The sequence below is a fragment of the Erpetoichthys calabaricus genome, chromosome 1, assembly GCF_900747795.2.
Source record: "Erpetoichthys calabaricus chromosome 1, fErpCal1.3, whole genome shotgun sequence".
NCBI classification, from domain to species: domain Eukaryota; kingdom Metazoa; phylum Chordata; class Cladistia; order Polypteriformes; family Polypteridae; genus Erpetoichthys; species Erpetoichthys calabaricus.
This window is the reverse complement of record NC_041394.2, coordinates 22152383-22172269: the sequence shown is the minus strand read 5'-3', so window position 1 is coordinate 22172269 and position 19887 is coordinate 22152383. Positions and strand designations below refer to the sequence as shown.

The window sequence follows — 19887 nt, the reverse complement described above, 5'->3', positions numbered from 1 at the left end:
GCAGAAGAAATCAGTCAATTATAACAGGAGACAACTTCAGCAAAGTAAAGCATCTCATTAAACACAGAGGTGTCCAGCTGTCAAAACCACCAGATTAGCACATGGCAGCCATAAATTCCAAAATAAGACTTTCTGAGAAGACAGCAATACACTGGCAGCATGTAAGGACCTGCATATCCTATTCTGGGTACACAAAGGACACCAGGAGGGATTGTTATAGTTTATCAGAAGCATAAACTGCAAAATGTAATGGAGGTGACCCGAAGAGAAATGCTAGGAGACATGCAAAGTATCAAAAGTACAGAAACGCTAAATGAGAATCAAAGTCTTAAAAATCAGAAAAAGGATTAAGAAAACAAATTAACAAAGATTCTCATGAATTCTTAGAATTTATCTGCAAACTCGGCGAACAGATGAACTGAGGTGAACTTTACACGTTTGAGTTCAGAAGTGTAAACCCAAGGTCAATTGCGGTTGTCAAACTTCCCAAAATGGAGTTGAAATAATGCTAAAAACAATAACAAATACCTGAAACTATAAGAGGGGTGTGCTGGTTGTCCCAAAAGGGCATCAAAACATCCTCCAAGAACAACTTCTCCCAAATATCCAAGAACAGTTTGGTGACCAGCAATGCCTTTTCCAGCATGATGGAGCACCATGTCATAAGGGAAAAGTGATAACTAAGTGGCTTGGGGAACAAAACATCGAAATTTTGGGTCCATGGCCAGGAAACTCCCCATTGAGAACTTGTGGTCAATCCTCAAGAGACGGGTGAACAAACAAAAACCCATCAATTGTGACAAACTCCAAGCATTGATTATGCAAGAATGGGCTGCCATCTGTCAGGATTTGGCTGAGAAGTTGACGGACAGCACGCCAGGGCAAGTTGCAGAGGTCTTGAAAAAGAAAGAAGGGCAAACACTGCAAATATTGACTCTGTGCATAAACTGAATGTAATCTATTATATATATATATATATATATATATATATATATATATATATATATATATATATACATAGTGCATGCGGAAAGTATTCACAGCGCATCACTTTTTCCACATTTTGTTATGTTACAGCCTTATTCCAAAATGGATTAAATTCATTTTTTTCCTCAGAATTCTGCACACAACACCCCATAATGACAACGTGAAAAAACGTTACTTGAGGTTTTTGCAAATTTATTAAAAATAAAAAAACTGAGAAATCACATGTCCATAAGTATTCACAGCCTTTGCTCAATACTTTGTCGATGCACCTTTGGCAGCAATTACAGCCTCACGTCTTTTTGAATATGATGCCACAAGCTTGGCACACCTATCCTTGGCCAGTTTCGCCCATTCCTCTTTCAGCACCTTTCAAGCGCCATCAGGTTGGATGGGAAGCATCGGTGCACAGCCATTTTAAGATCTCTCCAGAGATGTTCAATCGGATTCAAGTCTGGGCTCTGGCTGGGCCACTCAAGGACATTCACAGAGTTGTCCTGAAGCCACTCCTTTGATATCTTGGCTGTGTGCTTAGGGTCGTTGTCCTGCTGAAGGGTGAACCGTCGCCCCAGTCTGAGGTCAAGAGCGCTCTGGAGCAGGTTTTCATCCAGGATGTCTCTGTACATTGCTGCAGTCATCTTTCCCTTTATCCTGACTAGTCTCCCAGTTCCTGCCACTGAAAAACACCCCCACAGCATGATGCTGCCACCTCCATGCTTCACTGTAGGGATGGTGCCAGGTTTCCTCCAAACGTGACACCTGGCATTCACACCAAAGAGTTCAATCTTTGTCTCATCAGACCAGAGAATTTTCTTTCTCATGGTCTGAGAGTCCTTCAGGTGCCTTTTGGCAAACTCCAGGTGGGCTGCCATGTGCCTTTTACTAAGGAGTGGCTTCCGTCTGGCCACTCTACCATACAGGCCTGATTGGTGGATTGCTGCAGAGATGGTTGTCCTTCTGGAAGGTTCTCCTCTCTCCACAGATGACCTCTGCAGCTCTGACAGAGTGACCATCGGGCTCTTGGTCACCTCCCTGACTAAGGCCCTTCTCCCCCGATCGCTCAGTTTAGATGGCCAGCCAGCTCTAGGAAGAGTCCTGGTGGTTTCGAACTTCTTCCACTTACGGATGATGGAGGCCACTGTGCTCATTGGGACCTTCAAAGCAGCAGACATTTTTCTGTCACCTTCCCCAGATTTGTGCCTCGAGACAATCCTGTCTTGGAGGTCTACAGACAATTCCTTTGACTTCATGCTTGGTTTGTGCTCTGACATGAACTGTCAGCTGTGGGACCTTATATAGACAGGTGTGTGCCTTTCCAAATCATGTCCAATCAACTGAATTTACCACAGGTGGACTCCAATTAAGCTGTAGAAACATCTCAAGGATGATCAGGGGAAACAGGATGCACCTGAGCTCAATTTCAAGCTTCACGGCAAAGGCTGTGAATACTTATGTACATGTGCTTTCTCAATTTTTTTATTTTAAATAAATTTGCAAAAACCTCAAGTAAACTTTTTTCACGTTGTCATTATGGGGTGTTGTGTGTAGAATTCTGAGGAAAAAAAATGAATTTAATCCATTTTGGAATAAGGCTGTAACATAACATAATGTGGAAAAAGTGACGCGCTGTGAATACTTTCCGGATGCACTGCATAAAAAAGTCAGTGTGTGTGTGTGTGTGTGTGTGTGTGTGTGTGTGTGTGTGTGTGTGTGTGTGTGTGTGTGTGTGTGTTCCAGCATCACTTCCCGAAGGGCTGGAGCGATTTTCATGAAACTTGGTACACGTTTCTCATTGGTCGCCTAAAAATACTGTAGGGTGAAATCAAGCCTAACCCACCCCCTTCTGGGTAGGGTGGGGGGTGATCTTGCAATCTTGTATGCATGTTATCATCCAGTTGACACTCAGAACGACCACCAGAGGGCAAACTGGAGGTGACTGCCAGCATTCTTTATGTTTGAGAACCACCGCGGCCCTGTTGCTTCTGAAATTAAATAGAGTTGGCTGGTTCTGAGTGTCAACTAGATGATAAAATACATACAAGACCGCAAGACAAGCACATTAGTGAGTCTTCATTGTTTGTTAATTTATTTTTAAAGTTGTGGGTTTTTTTAAATTATATTTTCTCAAACAATTAAAAAAAAAAAACACTATTTTCCTCCCAGGCAACACTGGGTATTTCAGCTAGTTGTCAATAAAAGCCTTTGAAATTTATGAAATGCTTGTAATTCTACTTCAGTATACCAGAGAAACATCTGACATAAAGACCTAAAAACACTGAAGCAGCAAACTTTGTGAAAACCAATATTTGTGTCATTCTCAAAACTTTTGGCCACAACGTACTCCAGGACATTACTGGACATTAAAGGGAATTCCATTTAAGACTGAAGCCAGGAAGCACTTTGTGTGTTATTTTTTGTGGAAACCTGGAACAAACTACTGAGAAATGGAGTTGATGCAGAAACCTTAACAACCTCTGAGAAGAAAATGTTTGACAGCTTAGCCATTAGCAAAACAAATGAGTGACAAATGGTCTGAATGTTCTCCTCGTCAAATGTTCTTAGGAAGGACAGTCAGTCAGTCATTATCCAACCCGCTATATCCTAACACAGGGTCACGGGGGTGTGCTGGAGCCAATCCCAGCCAACACAGGGCACAAGGCAGGAACAAATCCCGGGCAGGGCACCAGCCCACCACAGATTATGAAGGACAAATCTTTCCAAATCTGATCCTTTAATGTTCTCAGGCAGCTGCTATGTTGTCCACTGGTGGTCAAAGGGGAGGCCACCTGACCCCACCTTTATACCTCTCCCTTTGCACTAATGCATGCCCACTACTAAGGCATTGGTGGAGACATGATAAAATTCTATTCTGCTACCAACGGCATTCAGTTTTCATCTGTGCTTTGAAGCTGTGTGGTCTAGTGACCAAACCCAGCATAAGGTTGCCAATTCCACCCACCCGTAGTTAGTTACTTTGTGACAATTCACCTGCCGCTGCATATGGACTGGTATGATAAAAGTAAAAACTTGTTCTGCAAAGCATCTTCTAACAAAAAGAGTTGATATGTCCATCAAGTGTTATCAAGATGGCGGCAATTCCAAAATTCTGTAAATTACAGAGTACCATCAATTAATGATTTTTCTCATATGTGACCTTTCATTGATACCTCGATGCAGTGTACCTATGTAATCTGTGTAGCACATGCAAATGAATTCAGAGGCAGCGGTTAGATCTGCATTACCTGGCAATGACCTCTGAAATAATTCAAGCTAGAGAAGTGGCTACACCACACCACCATGTAAAGACTGCCATCTGTTCCATCACCCTGGCATAGCTACAAGTTGACCTGACCTGTCACCACAAAAAAAGCACCCTAAATTAAAACAAGCAAGAGATAGCTGCAGAGTGACATTAAAGCACCTGCAATTCAGCATCTTAAAGTGCTAATGGAGGAAAAAGAATTGACGTGTGACCCGTGCGCAAGCAACAATCAAGTGTCTCATCTGGAAAAGTGGAGCTACACCTAGCAAAACTGTTTGCTTTATGATGGCAGAAAAAAGAAAAAAATGCTTGCAAATCTTCAGGTGTTTCATGTCATTTACAGTTTGGGCTCCCACCAGAATCTCTCCTGATCAATCTGGAGTGTAAAGAACTCATCCTCTCTTACTCGCCCATTTTTCTCCTTGAAATGTACTGTTTTGCACTCTATTCTTTCTCTGGACCATACGTCAGCTATCCTAAGCTGCTTTATTTAAGTCAGTGGTTCTCAAAAGGCCCATCTCTCCGCAGGAACTTTGTTTTCAGGAATCACTGAGTTCCTGCACGATGTAGACACTGGCCCACTTGTGGTCCCTGGCCACTTTTGTGTGTTGCGTTCCCACTGCACCAAAGAAATTGTAACCTTTATGCAAGTTATGTGATGTGGTGTGAAGTGATGTGCGTTTCACAGTTCACCGGGGGGACCCCACCTTACTGATCTGAACCGATCTCAAATTCACGGTTGAGATTATTGCTTTGATGAGATTCGCAGCAGCAGGGAAGCAGCTATGATAATGGTGTGATCCAAAGTGCACCGAAATCTGCAGTTCAGGAGATATGGGACATCTCACTGCAATCGCAACTTCATTTTGGAGATTACTGCTTCAACATGGTGCATGGCATGGTGCACCAGGTAGGTAGCTATGAAGAGTGATGCGGTGTGAAGTGCGGCATACCGTTGACGGTGGGCAGCCCTCATCTTATTGCTTTGAAACGATTACCACTCCACATGGGAGATTATTTCTTCAATGTGGTGCAGAGAGGCAGCTGAAGAGTGATGCGGCGCAAAGTGGAGTGTGATCAGGAGTTCACTGGCAACCCACACAACTTATTGCATCAAAGCAATTGCAAGATCACATTATTGCTTCGATGTGGTGCACACCAGGGAGGCACCTATGAAGGGTGATGCAGTGAGAAGTGCGGTGCAAAGTGTGTCACCTCTTACAAGTTCAAACTGCTAGCTGATAAGGTAAGACGGCGCCAGTGCTTATGGTCAGCCAATCAGCACAATTCATCACCCAAGCCCCACCCACAAAACTTCCTGTTTGATTGAACAGTACAAACCCTGGAATAGGAGCTAAAAAACGTATCACAAACTCCCTACCTGGAACTAGAACTGTCTCAAGAGCCTGCAGTGGGAATGCTACAAATATTCCAGAGCTTCTAGAATGTTCCTGAAAAACGTTCCTGCATTGGGAAAGAGTCTAAACTCAGTCCTGGAGAATTCCATGAGCATAGAGGATTTTGATCCAACTAATTTCACAATCAGTCAGACATTTTATCTCTAACTCGTTGTCGTGATATGAGATTTTGCATATAACTTGATAAATATTTTGTATGTCTTTATTTGTAATTTAGGCAAAGAAATGTATTATTAGTGAGAAGCATTCATGTTTACAACTCAAGGAATGGATCTCTTTGAATTTTACGACAGGATTTGGGGAGGGTGTGCTTTAAACCAGTTTGGCGAGTGTTTCTCTTCTAAAGTCTTTCAACCCCCACAAGAAAGCCATAAAGACATATGGTCTTGAGGTTGGCAAGTTTTAAGATTTTGTATTCCCCCATTGGTCTGAAGTATGGCAGTTTGGAATTGGCTTGGATCAGAAGCTTTTAAGTATCATGATGTCCTATTGGCTGTAGGCGTTGGACAGAGAATCTATACATCTGCTTGTTCAACCACATTCTCTCACTCTTACTCTGATGAAGAAGACCATCACACCATGAACTGAAAGGACAACACAATGGAGAGCACAGCTCGTCATCAGCCATATTGAACAGACATGTGGCTGAAAGCTGAGCACAAATGATGCCTTAACATTTTAAATAACTAACAAGTCTGTGTGCCGCCTGATACTACACTTCACCATTTAATCAGGTTGTATGGTTGCCAATATTCAAATGTACTTTGCATATTGTTATTATTTATGATTATTATCAATAATACATTATTTTATGTGTAACAACTCCTGCTTGTCTTTTTACTACACCTAATTGCCTGAAGGTATAGATATAGAACAGAAGTTGGGGATAAGTTATATACTATAATATCTTATAAACAGTGGTAAGTCTGTGAGATTAGGCATTTTGACAAAGGCTACTTATTAATGATACAATAGGGGAAAGTAGAGAAATATATTACTCTACCAAGACAAAACACTCGTTTAATTAGCAGGTCTTGGTTTTTATTCTCTCTTATTCTGCATTCTGAAAAGCACAGCAGTGTGATTTTAATGTTTATGAGATATTACAAAATATCTGTATTTCTGCTATTCCTTTAAATGCTTAACTGTCCATTGTTGTTTCTTAATAATTTGACTTTTCTATGTAGTTTGCTCCCTTAATTATACCCTAATAATGACAATTAACACTCGGCCAGACGACCCTTAATGCTGAAAGGCTGCAACTACTTCAACATCGGACCCTTTAATGTGCTCATTAGGAAATAATGGACTAAATAAGAATGATGGTCATGAAAATCTTGAAAACCAAAAACAGCCTAAAAGACAGTAAATTAATCGTCCTGTAACATCCATAAGTGCTTGGTAGGTTCTAATAAAAAGTTTTCAAACTTAGTTTAATAATTTGTACAGCGACCACAAAACACAAAAACTAGGAAATGACAGCTTGTTTAATTAGGCCAGAAGCTGAAAAAACAACACAACTTACAGGCCCGTCATGTCCCCAGGACTACGACCACTGGTTTAACGCCATTCTTGGGTAGTACTTAATTAAGGTACCGATGACTCATATACCGTCATGTAACAAGACCTTAATTAAAATCTTGACAACACTCACAAAGCATCAATAAAGTGGTTATCATCTCTGTGGGGTGTGCCACATTAAGAGCCTTTGACATACTGTGTGGCAGAAGCGCTTGGTTGGCGCCGACCCGAACACAGACTGACACCGGAGGCACAGGTAAAAACAAACAAAAATATTTATTCTGTTCTTCTACTGGGGTTCATATCTTCCCCGTGTCCCTCAGCTACAGCACAGTCCCCAAAAGACAACACAAGAAAACCACACCACAAAAATCACTTGTCTTCCTCCAGTCTTCCCAGGCTGCTTTGTCCTCCTCCCGCCTCTGGCGCCCTGAGTAGTGGCCGCAGGCTCCCTTTATAGCCCACCCGGAAGTGCTTCAGGTGGCAATTAACCTAAATTAGGCTGCACTTCCGAGTGTGGCTGCGTTACCACCCAGACGGGCTCCAGAAGCATTGCTGCTCCCCCTGGCAGTGGCCATGGAGCCCAACAGGGATGAGATCTGGTGTACCAGGATAGTGGCCCCGATGCAACCCAGGGGAGCTGCCACCAAGTGTTCTGGGGGATGTAGTTTGCATCCCATGGCTGCTCCCCCGGATCCAGTGTCAAAGGGTCCCGGCCGTCCGCCACAACTTTTAAAAATTAAAAGTTCATGAGAGTATGAAGGATTCACAGATCATATACTCAAGTATGTGATTTTAACAGAAATATGTCTCAATTAAACCACCTCTGATCATTCCAAAATGAAGTTATTTTGGTTCTGCCTCTTGCTCCAAAAGCCAGCTACAAGAACCCATTAATAATTTAACTAGTTTCCATTCATCCTTCAGTTTCACAATCGATGTGTTCATCACAACTCTACCATTTTTAGATATCGGCTTTCCTGGACATCTGTCTATTACAAGCCAGCTGACTCACATGGTTACCTTCTCTATAGCTCCTTCCCTTCCTGGCATACTAAAATCGCTCAGCCTCTTTCACAATTCCCTAGACTCTGCGGTGATGATACTGACTTCTATAACAAAGCACTCAGAATCTATATATATAATTCACTAAGCAGCCGACCAGGGCACGCAAGACAACCATGGGATATGCACTACATAGCCCCGCCCACTAACTCTAAGACCATGGGATACAATGACAACTCACTGAGCCATGCCCACCAACTCTAAGACCATGGGACGAGAACGCCTGCCTGCCCGCCCACCTGACTGTTACCAGCATTCACCGCAATGTACTGGAGTGTAGAACTATTGCAGCTGCTAAGCTTTCAGACACGTGAGAGAGCAATAACAGGTCTGTGATGCCCTTAGATGTCCAGGGCTGCATGCGCGCTACACTGAATGGATCAATGTGTGTGTACCCGGCGCTGAAAGGCATGGGTAAACCATTGAACCCCATTCGTGATGGGGACCGGGGCTTGCAATTGTTCCCCACGAACGAGGAATTCCCAGTAAGTGCGGGTCATAAGCTCGAACTGATTAAGTCCCTACCCTTTGTACACACCGCCCGTCGCTACTACCGATTGGATGGTTTAGTGAGGTCCTCGGATCGGCCCTGCCGTCATTGGACGGTTAGGACTCGAAACCTCTCGGGCTCGCTTCCCCGCCTTCTCTCTAGAAAGGCTCTGGGAGGTGGGGGCGCGGCAGCGGTCCTCCAGTTTTCAGTCATGGACAATTGTATGGTGCTCTCTCCAGAGTTCCATCTTTTCATTCACTTACAGTCGTATCCTCAAACCCACCCCATTTGGACAACTGTGTCTTTCAGGAAGTGTTCACCCATCAATACATAATTATGTGGCGTATGCTATGCCGCGGGTTGGCTAGTGAAGAGTTATTTGTTGATAAAGCATTCCCCTTCTCATATTGTGGACAGGGCCCTCAATCAAACCAGGAGCAGGCCTTATAACATCCATTCTAAGAGGAATCCCAATAATGAAACTTGCATCCCACTGGTCCTCCCATTCCACCCTAACGATAATAAATCTTCTTTACATTTATAGAGTGCTTTTCATAGTGAGTGGGGAGCAACTTCAACCATTAATGTGTAGCATCCACTTGGAAGATACGACAGCAGCCACTTTTGTGCCAGTACGCTCACCACATATTAGGTAGTGAAGAGGTGAGAAAGATAGCCAATTAGAGACAAGGAATGATTAGGGGGCGTGAATGACCAAGCCATGGAGGACAATTTAGCCAGGACGTCAGGATATACCCTACTCTTTACAAAGGTTGCACAGAGATCATGTATGGCCACATAGAGTCAGCATCTCAGGTTTACGCCTCATCCGTAGGACAGCAACTATTTTTTACAGCACAGTGTCTCCATTACTGCACTGGGGCATTGGGATCCACAGGGTAAGCACCCCCTGCTGGCCTTATCAACACCTATTCCAGCATCAACCAAAGCATTTTCCAGATGGTCTCCTCTCTCCCACAAGTCATAAAACAAAATTTCTCCATTTTTCAGACTGATTCTTCCATTTTTCCAAATCCTCTCTTGATTATCTTCCATTGACCATTTAACCTAAGCAAACATCTAGTCTGCAAGCATATGTTACAAAAAAAGAATCGCATTCCTCACGGAGTACTTTGACCTGTAAACGGAGCTGCTATATCCCTTGCAAATATCTACCCAGCAATACTCTTGTATCTGGTCCCCCTGGTTAATTCAATATTAAACAAAAACCAGTATAAGATGCATTGCCCTGTGTTGGCTTCACCAGGTTTTGCTTCAATTAGGACGCTAAAAGGTCCTTCAGCTTTCACCTCTAAGCTCACATAAATTGTGTCTAATTACCTCTACATCTTTACATTATGGGAGGAAGAACTGACAAAAAAATAACACAGGCTTGGAGAAACACAAAGGAGAACGTGGAGCCCCACAGACAGTGACCAGTCCAGGATTTGAACCGGGTCACCTGGGACTGCAAGGCAGCAGCACTAAACAACTGCACAGAGCCGCTACCCAACAGTTAAGTACACAACTGAAAGCAAATCAATCCAAACACTTACTGTTGTGGCGACCTACATTGTAAAATTTCATTTATGGCAGAAGAGGATAACTTTATTTTGGGGAGCTTGTTTTCCTTTTCCTCCAGACACAGGCTCACTGTGACAGAGTTAATCGTGTAAACCATAACTGCTGGTAGATGGCAGGGATTAGTGATCTTCATTCATTTTCCACACTCCGTTATCTAATTCAGTTACAAAGCCAGGAATACGAGGCTAGTGCGGAAGAAAAATGTAACTTGGGGATAATATAGTCATTGCACTTAAAGTGTTTTGGTATGCTTTCCACATTAAACTATATCTGTCTTAGAAGTAATGCAAGAGAGTTAATAAATGTCGGAAATCAGGAAACCAGATTAAGGTCAAGTGAACAACAAAGAACAAGAAGGTTCTGGTGATGGTTCAAGAAGTTGGCTGACTATCAAGTACCCAGTAAGACTTCACAGAGGATACACACACATGAACTCGAGAAGTACTGAAAAGTATTGTAAGGACCAAGAATACAGTAAAATGAGACTTATTTTGGGGTATGTAAGCTGGCTATGTTCTCTGCTGGAAACATCCCCTTGTCTCTTGAGCCAATCAGAGGGTTGCAAGCTAGTGAACCAATCAGAGTAAGCAATAATTTAGCACTGTTAGTAAATTCAGTTATCTACAAGAATGGCTCTCCATCTCTGTTCTGTGACCAAGTGTTTCCCTTTTCATGCGGAGAAGTTAAAGACGCAATGGACAAGCCCTCTTCCTGTCTAGTTTCTAACTATAAAAGTCCTATTTGAGGACAAGATTTCTTTCTTTAACATATTTCCAGTTTAATTTCTACCACCCTGGAGAGACATGCAGAATAAATAAGGTCTTTATAAAGTAAGACTATATGCCTTTCCAAGACTGAACGAAGCAGTGGGTCAGTTATATTCTGAGCAGTCTTCACCACCCTGTTTAGTATTTTGTGGTCGTGAGTAGAGTGGGTGGGACACCAGGACGTTGTACAACACCTATTCTGCTCAATCCAATGGGCAACTTTAAAGAGCATAAATGGAGGCACCCAAGCTTTCATCATGCATGTGAAGAACTAAAGACTTTTAATATGCCTTCTGGACCAAACCCATGTTTCTCCGTATGTTCTCCTGAACTTTAACAGGTGCCTAATGGAGTCCATCCTCAATGACTGTATCACATCCTGGTACGGCGCCAGCTCGGCTCAAGATCATAAAGGTCTGCAGAGGGTGGGGAAAGATGGCACACATTATGACTGTCACCCAGCCACCTTCTATTCAGTACATACACAATACTCTGTCTTAGAAAGGAAAACAGACATAAGCCATCCTGCACAGTGACTTTACTCACGCCTTCCCTTTTGGACCACTGGAACTCACACCAGTGGATTCAGGGACAGCTCATATCCACAGGTCATACGGTTACTGAACAGTCAATAATATGAGTAAAAGTTGTAACTTAAAAATCAATGTGCATTACTGAGCAATTCTTAGGAAGGCTATACTAATAATAATAATAATAATTCATTACATTTATATAGCGCTTTTCTCAGTACTCAAAGCGCTATCCACACAGGGAGGAACCGGGAAGCAAACCCACAATCTTCCACAGTCTCCTTACTGCAAAGCAATACTATGTAGGGCCTTCTTTCGCTCTCTAAACAGCCTCAATTCATCACGGCATGGATTCCACAAGATGTTGGAAACATTCCTTTGTGATTCTGGTCCATGTTGACATGATTACACCCTGAAGTTTCTGCAAATTGGTCAGCTGCACATTCTTGTTGCGAATATCCCGTTCTGACACATCTCAAAGGCGTTCTGTTGGATTCAGATCTACTGACTGGGAAGTCCACTGAAGATCTCAGAACTCATTATCATGTTCACGACACTAGTTTGAGATGACTTTTGCTTTTCACAGGGTGCATTAGCATGCGGGAAGTAGCCATGAAGAAATACATATGGTCAGTAATAATTAAACAGGCTATGGCACTCAGACAATAATGGACTGGTACTATCGGGCACAAACTGTGCTAAGAAAACATTGCCCATGCCATCACACCACCATTACCATTGTTGACACAATGCAGGTAGGATACATGGATTCATGCTGTTGGTGCCAGATTCTGACCCTACCATCTGTGTGCCTCAACAGAAATTGAGAATCATAAAACCAGACTACATTTTTCCAGTCTTCAAGTGTCCTGTTTTGGTGGACCTGTGCCCAACTGCAGCCTCAGCTTCCTGTTCTTGGTTTAAACAAGCGGAACCTGATATGGTGTTCTGCTGTTTGATGTGTTATTAATTTTGGAAAGCTTTTTACCACAGTTATACTGAGTGGTTATCTGAGCTACCATAACCTTTACTTCAGCTCAAACCAGTTTGGCAATTCTTCTGAGACCTCTTTTATCATGATAGAAGGGCTGCTCAATTTCTGTTTAAAAATGTGCTTAACCCTAGAGACTGTTGAGCATTAAATTCCCAGGAGATCAGCAGTTACAGAAGAACACAAACCAGCCTGCTGGGCACCAACAATCACACCACAGTCAAAATCACAGAGATCACATTTTTTCAGCACAAGCCCAGATAAATGGGGAAGGTTACGTCAGGAAGGGCATCCAGTGTAAAATTTTGCCAGATCAAAATGTGGACAACAATACAGAGTGTAACAGATTAAGATGCTGAGGACTGGAAGATATGGAAAAAGATGATCTGCTGTGGCCTAACGGGAGCAGCCGAAAGAAGAAAAAGACTGATGATAGATGTGAACATTAACTGAAGCTCCTCACCAGTATCTAATAATCTTATATACACTGTGCTGCAGCTACATGATTGGTTGATTAGATAATTGCACGGATAAGCAGATGTACAGGTATTCCTAATAATGTCCCCAAGTAAGTGTGTACATATATATTATATACACTTACCGGCCACTTTATTAGGCACAGCTTGCTAGTACTGGGTTGGACCCCTTTTTTCCTTCAGACTTGCTGTTATTCTTCAAAGCTTAGATTCAGCAAGGTGCTGGAAACATTCCTCAGGAATTTTAGTTCATATTGACATGATAGCATCACACAGTTACTGCAGATTTGTAGACTACACATCCATGATGCAGATCTCCTGTTCCACCACATCCCAAAGGTGCTCTACTGGATTGAGATCTGGTGACTGTGGTGGCCATTTGAGTCCAGTGAACTCGTTGTCATGTTCAGGAAACCAGATGGAGATGATGTGAGCTTTGTGACATGGCGCGTTATCATGCTGGAGATAACCATCAGAAGATGGGTACACTGCAGTCATAAAGGGATCAACATGGTCAGAAAACAATACTCAGGTAAGCTGTGGGATTTAAACGATGCTCACTTAATACTAAGGGGCCTAAAATTATGCCAAGAAATTACCCCCACACCATCACACCTCCACCACCCTGAACTGTTGATACAAGGCAGGATCCATGTTGCTGTTACCAAATTCTGACCCTGCCATCTGAATGTCGCAGCAGAAATCGAGCCCGTGTGAATCAGTTGCCTGTTCTTAGCTAACAGAAGCGGCACCCTGTGTGGTCTCTTAATGCTGTAGCCCACCTGCTTCAAGGTTTGACGTGTTGTACATTCAGAGATGCTCTTCTGCATACCTCCACTGTAACGAGTACTCATATGAGTTACTGTTGCCTTTCTATCAGCTCAAACCAGTCTGGCCATTCTCCTCTGACCTCTCGCATCAACAAGGTATTTTCGCCCAGAGAACTGCCACTCTCTGGATATTTTCCATTTTTCGGACCATTCTCTGTAAATCCTAGAGGTGGTTGTGCATGAAAATCCCAGCAGATCAGCAGTTTCTGAAATACTGTAGTCAGACTAGCCCAGCTGTGACCAACAATATTCAAAGTCACTTAAATCACCTTTCTTCTCCACTCTGATGCTTGGACTGAACTTCAGCAGGTCATCGTGACAATGTCTGCAGGCCTAAATGTACTGAGTTGATGCCATGTGATTGGCAGATTAGTTATTCACGTTAACAAGCAGTTGACCAAGTGTACCTAATAAAGTGGCAGTTGAGTGTATGTTGCATGTTTTCTATACTTTTGAGTGTGTATAGGTTGGCATTATATTACTGTTAACTGTGCTGAGGAGACATTCATTATCATGAGTATATGTGGTAAACTAAAGAAAAAATGTGGCATGCCCACTTTAGGTCAGAGACAGAGAATGTATAACTTGTTTACATCACAAGCATCCAGTTTGCTTTGGCTACCCTGACTTCATAAAGCCACTCTAAATATAACATGTAAATCTGGAAAAAATACAGTGGGTATGGAAAGTATTCAGACCCCCTTCAATTTTTCACTCTTTGTTATATTGCAGCCATTTGCTAAAATCATTTAAATTAATTTTTTTCCTCATTAATGTACACACAGCACCCCATATTGACAGACAAAAAAAAAGAATTTTTGAAATTGTTGCAGATTTATTAAAAAAGAAAAACTGAAATATCACATGGTCCTAAGTATTCAGACCCTTTGCTGTGACACTCATATATTTAACGCCGGTGCTTTCCATTTCTTCTGATCATCCTTGAGATCACCTTCATTGGAGTCCGGCTGTGTTTGATTATACTGATTGGACTTGATTAGGAAAGCCACACACCTGTCTATATAAGACCTTACAGCTCACAATGCATGTCAGAGCAAATGAGAATCATGAGGTCAACGGAACTGCCTGAAGAGCTCAGAGACAGAATTGTGGCAAGGCACAGATCTGGCCAAGGTTACAAAAAAATTTCTGCTGCACTTAAGGTTCCCAAGAGCACAGTGGCCTCCATAATCCTTAAATGGAAGACGTTTGGGACGACCAGAACCCTTCCTAGAGCTGGCCGTCCGGCCAAGCTGAGCTACCGGGGGAGAAGAGCCTTGGTGAGAGAGGTAAAGAAGAACCCAAAGATCACTTTGGCTGAGCTCCAGAGATGCAGTCAGGAGATGGGAGAAAGTTGTAGAAAGTCAACCATCACTGCAGCCCTCCACCAGACAGGGCTTTATGGCAGAGTGGCCTGTCGGAAGCCTCTCCTCAGTGCAAGACACATGACAGCCCGCATGGAGTTTGCTAAAAGACACCTGAAGGACTCTGAGATGGTGAGAAATAAGATTCTCTGGTCTGATGAGACCAAGGTAGAACTTTTTGGCCTTAATTCTAAGCGGTATGTGTGGAGACAACCAGGCACTGCTCATCACTTGTCCAATACAGTCCCCACAGTGAAGCATGGCGGTGGCAGCATCATGCTGTGGGGGTGTTTTTCAGCTGCAGGGACAGGACGACTGGTTGCAATCGAGGGAAAGATGAATGCGGCCAAGTACAGGGATATCCTGGACAAACACCTTCTCCAGAGTGCTAAGGACCTCAGACTGGGCCGAAGGTTTACCTTCCAACAAGACAATGACCCTAAGCACACAGCTAAAATAATGAAGGAGTGGCTTCACAACAAATCTGTGACTGTTCTTGAATGGCCCAGCCAGAGCCCTGACTTAAACCCAATTGAGCATCTCTGGAGAGACCTAAAAATGGCTGTCCACCAACGTTTACCATCCAACCTGGCAGAACTGGAGAGGATCTGCAAGGAGGAATGGCAGAGGATCCCCAAATCCAGGTGTGAGAAACTTGTTGCATCTTTCCCAAGAAGACTCATGGCTGTATTAGCTCAAAAGGGTGCTTCTACTAAATACTGAGCAAAGGGTCTGAATAGTTAGGACCATGTGATATTTCAGTTTTTCTTTTTTAATAAATCTGCAACAATTTCAAAAATTCTTTTTTTTTGTCTGTCAATATGGGGTGCTGTGTGTACATTAATGAGGAAAAAAATTAATTTAAATGATTTTAGCAAATGGCTGCAATATAACAAAGAGTGAAAAATTGAAGGGGGTCTGAATACTTTCCGTACCCACTGTATATACATGAAATGGCACAGATGCAGACTATTAAGTGTGAATGGGGTGACAGTAATCAAGCCGATGTGAAGTAAGCCTTCCCAATTCACTCATCAAAAACTCATAGTAGACTGTTTTACTACACCATCACAACATGCCTGAAGTAGGGGTCTGAGTGGCCTCAACATTTTCATATTATAATCTGTTCAGTTAGCCAATACAGTAAATGATGTCATTTTTGCTTGACTTCTCATTGCATCCATAATGGCTAACGGTACAACATGCTAGTACTACACCTCCCTTAAAAGGCACAACTCCCCTACACATGATGAGCTCCAGCAGCTCCACCATGCAAAAACGTTCAAATGCAGGGTGAACCGTACAAATACACCAGACAAATAGACAATTAAACCTCACCCAGGTGTTTATGAGGAGGGGAAAAAGAAACAAAACTCTACATTAAAACCAATCTCAAGATATTTCACTAATTCTGACTTTTAAAAAAAAAAAGAATCTGTTCAGAATTCGTTGTGGCCAGGGTGGCCAATGGTGATGGCAGCATTTATCTCAAGTGACTTAATTATCCGTCAATATAAACCTTATCTAACTGAACTATTGCACAGCAGCACAGCTCCAAATTCAATCCTAAAACCTGATGAAATGAAAGAAGACGAAAACATAAAGTGCCAAAAATTGTGCTTACCAGCAAAAGAATATAAATATAAGCAATGATAGCAGTTAGCACAAGGGAAGCAAACAAACTGACACAGCAAATCCCCCAAGCAAACCAGGAGAAAGCACACCTTGGCTTTTCTGCATTTTCCTTCTCCTGTGTTGCCCGTCTCCGTCTGCCTCAACACTTGTGATCCTTCATTATATTCACACAAGACCTCTTCCTCCTCTACCTTCTCCTTCTCCTCGTCTTCCTCCTCCTCCTGGGCGCACATCGTTGGACAACAAATCCACTGGCACGTTGAGCAGAGATGCAAACTCATTGAAGCGCGTGTACAAAGGAATGATCCCCTGAGTATACAGTGGCGCAAAAAAAAAATATTCAGAGTCACCCAACCTGAAAAACCGGCCCGAGTAAGTGACGCCCGGTGCTGCTGCATGAACAGGGGTCGCCTTGGAGGGAAACAGAAAGCGACAGACTAAAGTACATCTTAACCAAATGACAGGCCAGGTGCACTTTAGCTGAACTCTGCCCTCTGCTGGGAAGAAACTAGCAAGCCGCCTTAAAGGTTCCCTACTGCATGAAAAACAGTGGATGACCTAAACACCCCAGTGTCCAATGGGGAGTAAGCAAGAATTAAAAAGCCCTCCACTGATGTTAAGAGTGTAAGGGGCAACTAACCCTACCCTAACACACTTGGCAAATGTGAAAAAGACAACTTAACCTGTCGCTCTAGTGATCATAGCAGCCACCCATCCATTGTGGAACCCACTTAATTCAGTTCAGGGTTATGGTGGATGGAGCCAAGTCACTGAACTGATGAGTGCAAATCATGAATAGGCTGCCAACAGAATACCATTCCTCCACCTTAGGACCAAACTACTTACCACGTGTGTGGTGTAAACTAGTGTAAAACCCACAGGAACACAGAGAGGTGGTGCAAATTCAATTCAGACAGCAACCAGGCACTGGAGCTGAGGGGCTGGTGCTAACCACGGCGCTACCATGCTGCCCACATATGTATATTATGTGTAATATAAAAAGATGAAAACTCCACACAGAAAATGACTGGGCCATGATAAGACCCATCATCTGTTGGCATTGTGAGGTGGCAATGTTAACCACTTCTGTACTCTGCTGCCCACATATATACACAGTGAGCATTGAATAGAATCGGCCTCTTCAAATTATTCACAATTTGTTGCTTTGCAGCCTGAAATGAAGGCACATGGAAAAAAATATATTTTTCCAGCTATATGTACTCAATGCAACTTATAACATACAAGTGAAAGACATCATAGCAACAGTTCAGAAAATATTATATATATATATATATATATATATATATATATATATATAAAACAGAATCACTGAGATGTTTAAAGGATCACCTGCTAAACTCAGTCAAGTGTTATTAATCACCTTCTCCATTGCACACCAAGCTCATTGGCTTCCACCTGAGTTCAGTTGTAATCCTTCTGATCTCTTCAGCTATTTCTGCAGCATTCCAGTGCTCGGAGGTGCAACTGAAAGCAAACAATCAACTAAGGGTGACGAGGCGCTGTCACAAGATCTCTCTCAGGGATAAAGCTGTGGTCAGGGCACAAGTCAGGAGATGGAGAGAAAAAATATCAAAGGCTTCATCAGTCCCTTAGAAGCACACAGTGAAGTCCATAATTAAAGAAGTGGAGAGTGTTTGGTACCACTAGGATCCTTCATGGATCAGGCCGTCCCTCCACACTGATTGAAAGAGCGAGAGAGGCTACCAAGAAGCCTATGGCAACTATGAAGCAGTTACAGGACTTTTTGTCAAACAGTGGTCGTTGTGTGCGTGTGGCAACAAGTCAAGTCAAGTCGGGGAGCATGCACTGGTACAGTGCATTGCCACACCCACTACACGACGAAACAACTCGGGATCCTGGTTGGCAAACCCCCAGGCAGACACGCGGTCCAGTCCCACCCTCCGGAAATGACACTCTATCTGCCGCAGCCAGGTGTTACGTGGGCGACCCCTTGGCCTGGTCCAGCCACTTGGGTCCCCAACAATGAGGATCTTACAAGCTGGATCACCCTCGGGGAAACGCGCCACATGGCCGCAGTGCTGTAACTGACGCTCCTTCACAATGCAGGTAATGTGCCTCATTCGGGACTCCATGAGCAACCGCTTATTCTACACAAAGTCAAACCAACAGTATCCAAGGATTTTCCGGAGAGACACAGTACCAAAGGAGTCCAGTCTTCATCTCAGGTCACTGGATAGCGTCCATGTCTCGCAACCATATAGCAAGACAGGAAGCACCAGGACTCTAAAGACTTGGACCTTCGTCCTTTTGCATAGATATCAGGAGCGCCACACACCCCTTTCCAGCAATCTCATGACCCCCCCCCATGCTCTCCCAATCCGTCTACTGACTTCATAGAAAGAGTCACCAGAGACAGGAATGTCACTGTCAAGGTAAGTAAACCTATCGACAAGGTTGACACTCTCTCTGCAGACAGACACAATGCTGATGGCCGTGCCCAAGAGGACATTAAAGGCCTGGATCTTTGGTTTTTATCAGGACACTCACAATCCCAGACACTCAGACTCCTCACTCAGTCTCTTGAGCGCCCCGATCAGAGCCTCCATTGACTCCGTGAAGATCACAGCATCGTCAGTAAAGTCAAGATCCATGAGTCTTTCTTCACCAACAGATGCCCCACAGCAGCTGGACCCCACGACCTTGCCCAACACCCAGTCCATACAAGCATTGAACAGAGTAGGAGCAGAACACACCCTGACAACAAAAATCACAAAATGCTCCACAAATGTGGCTTCAATGGGTGGGCTGAAAAAAAAAAAAAAAAAAAAAGCCGCTCGTCCAAAATGGCCACGTCAAGACTCGAATAAGCTTTGCAAAAACAAATCTTGAAGATTCTGAGGCCCAATGGAATAAAGTGTTATGATCAGATGAGACCACAATCAAACTACGTGGCCTCAACGCTAAACAATATATCTAGCAGAAAGCCGA

At 43.2% G+C, this 19887-nt stretch overlaps 2 protein-coding genes across 5 annotated transcripts in view; one reads left to right on the top strand and one right to left on the bottom strand.

The window, feature by feature from the left end:
- Positions 1 to 19887, top strand: part of LOC114647552 (myotonin-protein kinase) — a 437098-nt gene that overhangs the window by 61558 nt on the left and 355653 nt on the right. The gene's annotated exons all lie outside the window — the stretch shown is intronic.
- itpkcb (inositol-trisphosphate 3-kinase Cb) overlaps positions 1 to 19887 on the bottom strand; it is a 201355-nt gene that overhangs the window by 57714 nt on the left and 123754 nt on the right. The window contains exon 1 of one of the 3 annotated variants that reach the window (XM_028796207.2): positions 17007 to 17219. The exons of the other annotated variants lie outside the window; for them this stretch is intronic. Coding sequence (XP_028652040.1) covers positions 17007 to 17198 — 192 coding nt within the window. The 5' untranslated portion in view covers positions 17199 to 17219. Of the gene's footprint in view, positions 1 to 17006; positions 17220 to 19887 lie in introns of those variants that run through there. 3 annotated transcript variants of the gene reach the window in all.